The sequence below is a fragment of the Lottia gigantea genome (genome assembly GCF_000327385.1).
Source record: "Lottia gigantea unplaced genomic scaffold LOTGIsca_66, whole genome shotgun sequence".
NCBI classification, from domain to species: domain Eukaryota; kingdom Metazoa; phylum Mollusca; class Gastropoda; family Lottiidae; genus Lottia; species Lottia gigantea.
In genome coordinates, this window is record NW_008710245.1 from 826,783 (window position 1) to 828,823 (window position 2,041).

Consider the following 2,041-nt stretch of genomic DNA (forward strand, 5'->3'; position numbering starts at 1 on the left):
TTAAAATACAAGAACTTGTGTCGAATTCATGTTCATCCCTTCTGGCGTTTTGAATTTTCGCATCAAACCCACACATGGAGATTTCATTCCAGGCAAAATTTGTTCCTTCGGGTTTGAACCTTGTTTTTTAAATTAATGAAACTCATTGCAGGAACCCATGAAATTTGTTGCAGGAAGTCCCTATTCTCTTCTAGAGAGGCATAAATAATGAGGTCGGTTTATGAAGAAGGCGAAAAAACTAACAATGGATTTGCATAACTTATGTTTATTGAGATGATAGAATGATAATGATAACAAACAATAACAAAGTGTTAATAAATTAACTTTATACAATATTATAAGTAACGACACAAAATCACAGTAAATTGGTTGAACTTGCTACGCAAAGACGCACCGGGGCTTATTTAAATCTCAATTTTAAACATTTCCTCTTCCGGTTTAGTCGTTGGTTTGATGGTTGAGTCTGTTGATTGGTCTAGAAATGAAGAATGAACACCATCAGACCAATCATCTTCATTTGGATTATTCCATGTTAAATAACCACAGATGCTGATACAGAGTTGCAGAAATCCGCCAACGCCGGGGAAAACTGGTCCCCATCCCAAATGGAATTCATGTTTGTTCAATTGTACACAAAATATTATAATTGACACAACAGACCCTGTACCGGCCATACCGCTCAATGTTAGATAAGCGGTTTTTATGTGACGTCTACTTCTGTTCGGGAATTCAACTAATAGAAAGAATTTGATGATACAAATAACAAGGGCAATAACTCCACACAGAACACTCGGTATTTCAAAAGCTACGCCCATAAGCAACAATGAAGGGGTCTTATGAAGTTCTTGAAAATTCCACGTGATGTTGCAGTAGAAAGCTTGGTAACATTTCGTCACTGGTTTAGATTTGGTTCCATGGAAGATCTGACATTCATCTTTACCATCTTTATTGTAGCATTCTTCTTGTGTCCATTGAACATGTATAATCTTGGTCTCACAAATAATATCCCAGCACTCTTGTTTAGTCCACAGTGAAAAACTCACATTTCCACCAGTATTGGAGAACGTTTGATTGACCGGGTTCATCCAAAATGGTAAAAAGGATCCAGTGATTTCCAATCCTATGGACATGAATAATATAAACATTGCTACCATACCAAACACCATCTTCTCTGATTTTGACGACATTTTCGACAGTTTGCCCTGGTCCTTACGTCCTATTATTGAGAATTGTCCCTGATGTGTCCCGCTTGATGTTCTTGAGAAATGTAATGAAGCAAAATGCGTCCGACTGCATTTATACCGAAACAACCAAACCCCATAGTAACAAATCTAATCTAATCTTGAAGAGCGGTTTTAGTAAAATCCTTTAATTTTGGATTAATATCATCATTGAAATATTCTAGTTTCGGATTAAGGATTAAGCCAGCCGTACTAATCCCTATTTATAATTAGCAATAACGAATATAGAAAGAGTTAATTAATACAAATTATTAATAGTGATCGAACTTTGTAAGGATATATTGCACCTCATAACATTGTAGATTCCTGTGGTGATGTGCAAAGAACCCGCAAACCGAACAATAGCCAGACATAACCTTTGAAGTTAGGTACCGTAACCCTATGGCTACATTACTTCACGTTCATTCCCAACAAGTTTATATGTTCTTGCATTTTTTAGAACATTAAATTAAGAATTTCTTCAAGATTCAGTAATGCAATTTAGATTAATTCTTGCAGTTGTACACATATATAGGTAAGCTACTGCAAATAGTCGAAGTGTATAGTCTATAGTGTATAGATATGTACAGAATTGGGCATCTGGCGAAAAGATTTACGGAATGAGTATGTACCAATCATAATAGTCTTAATGTCAACTGCTCAACGCTTTGCTCGAGAAGAACAAAGCAGTATGGCTTATAGTTAAGTTTAGTTTTGTAAATTCAGTTGTCCAAATTAGGACGGTGCTCTCACCATCATCTAACACAAAATTAGGATGATGCGCTTATCACCATCACAAAATTAGGAGGGTGTGCTCATCA

General features: G+C 36.0%; 1 protein-coding gene across 1 annotated transcript; it reads right to left on the reverse strand.

Moving 5' to 3' along the window:
* Positions 1-404: 404 nt before the first annotated feature.
* Positions 405-1,187, reverse strand: LOTGIDRAFT_167401 (hypothetical protein; the record flags this gene model as incomplete). Its single annotated transcript, XM_009064882.1, has 1 exon — positions 405-1,187. One exon carries the CDS (start codon positions 1,185-1,187, stop codon positions 405-407), a length of 783 nt encoding a protein of 260 aa, XP_009063130.1.
* Positions 1,188-2,041: the final 854 nt, after the last annotated feature.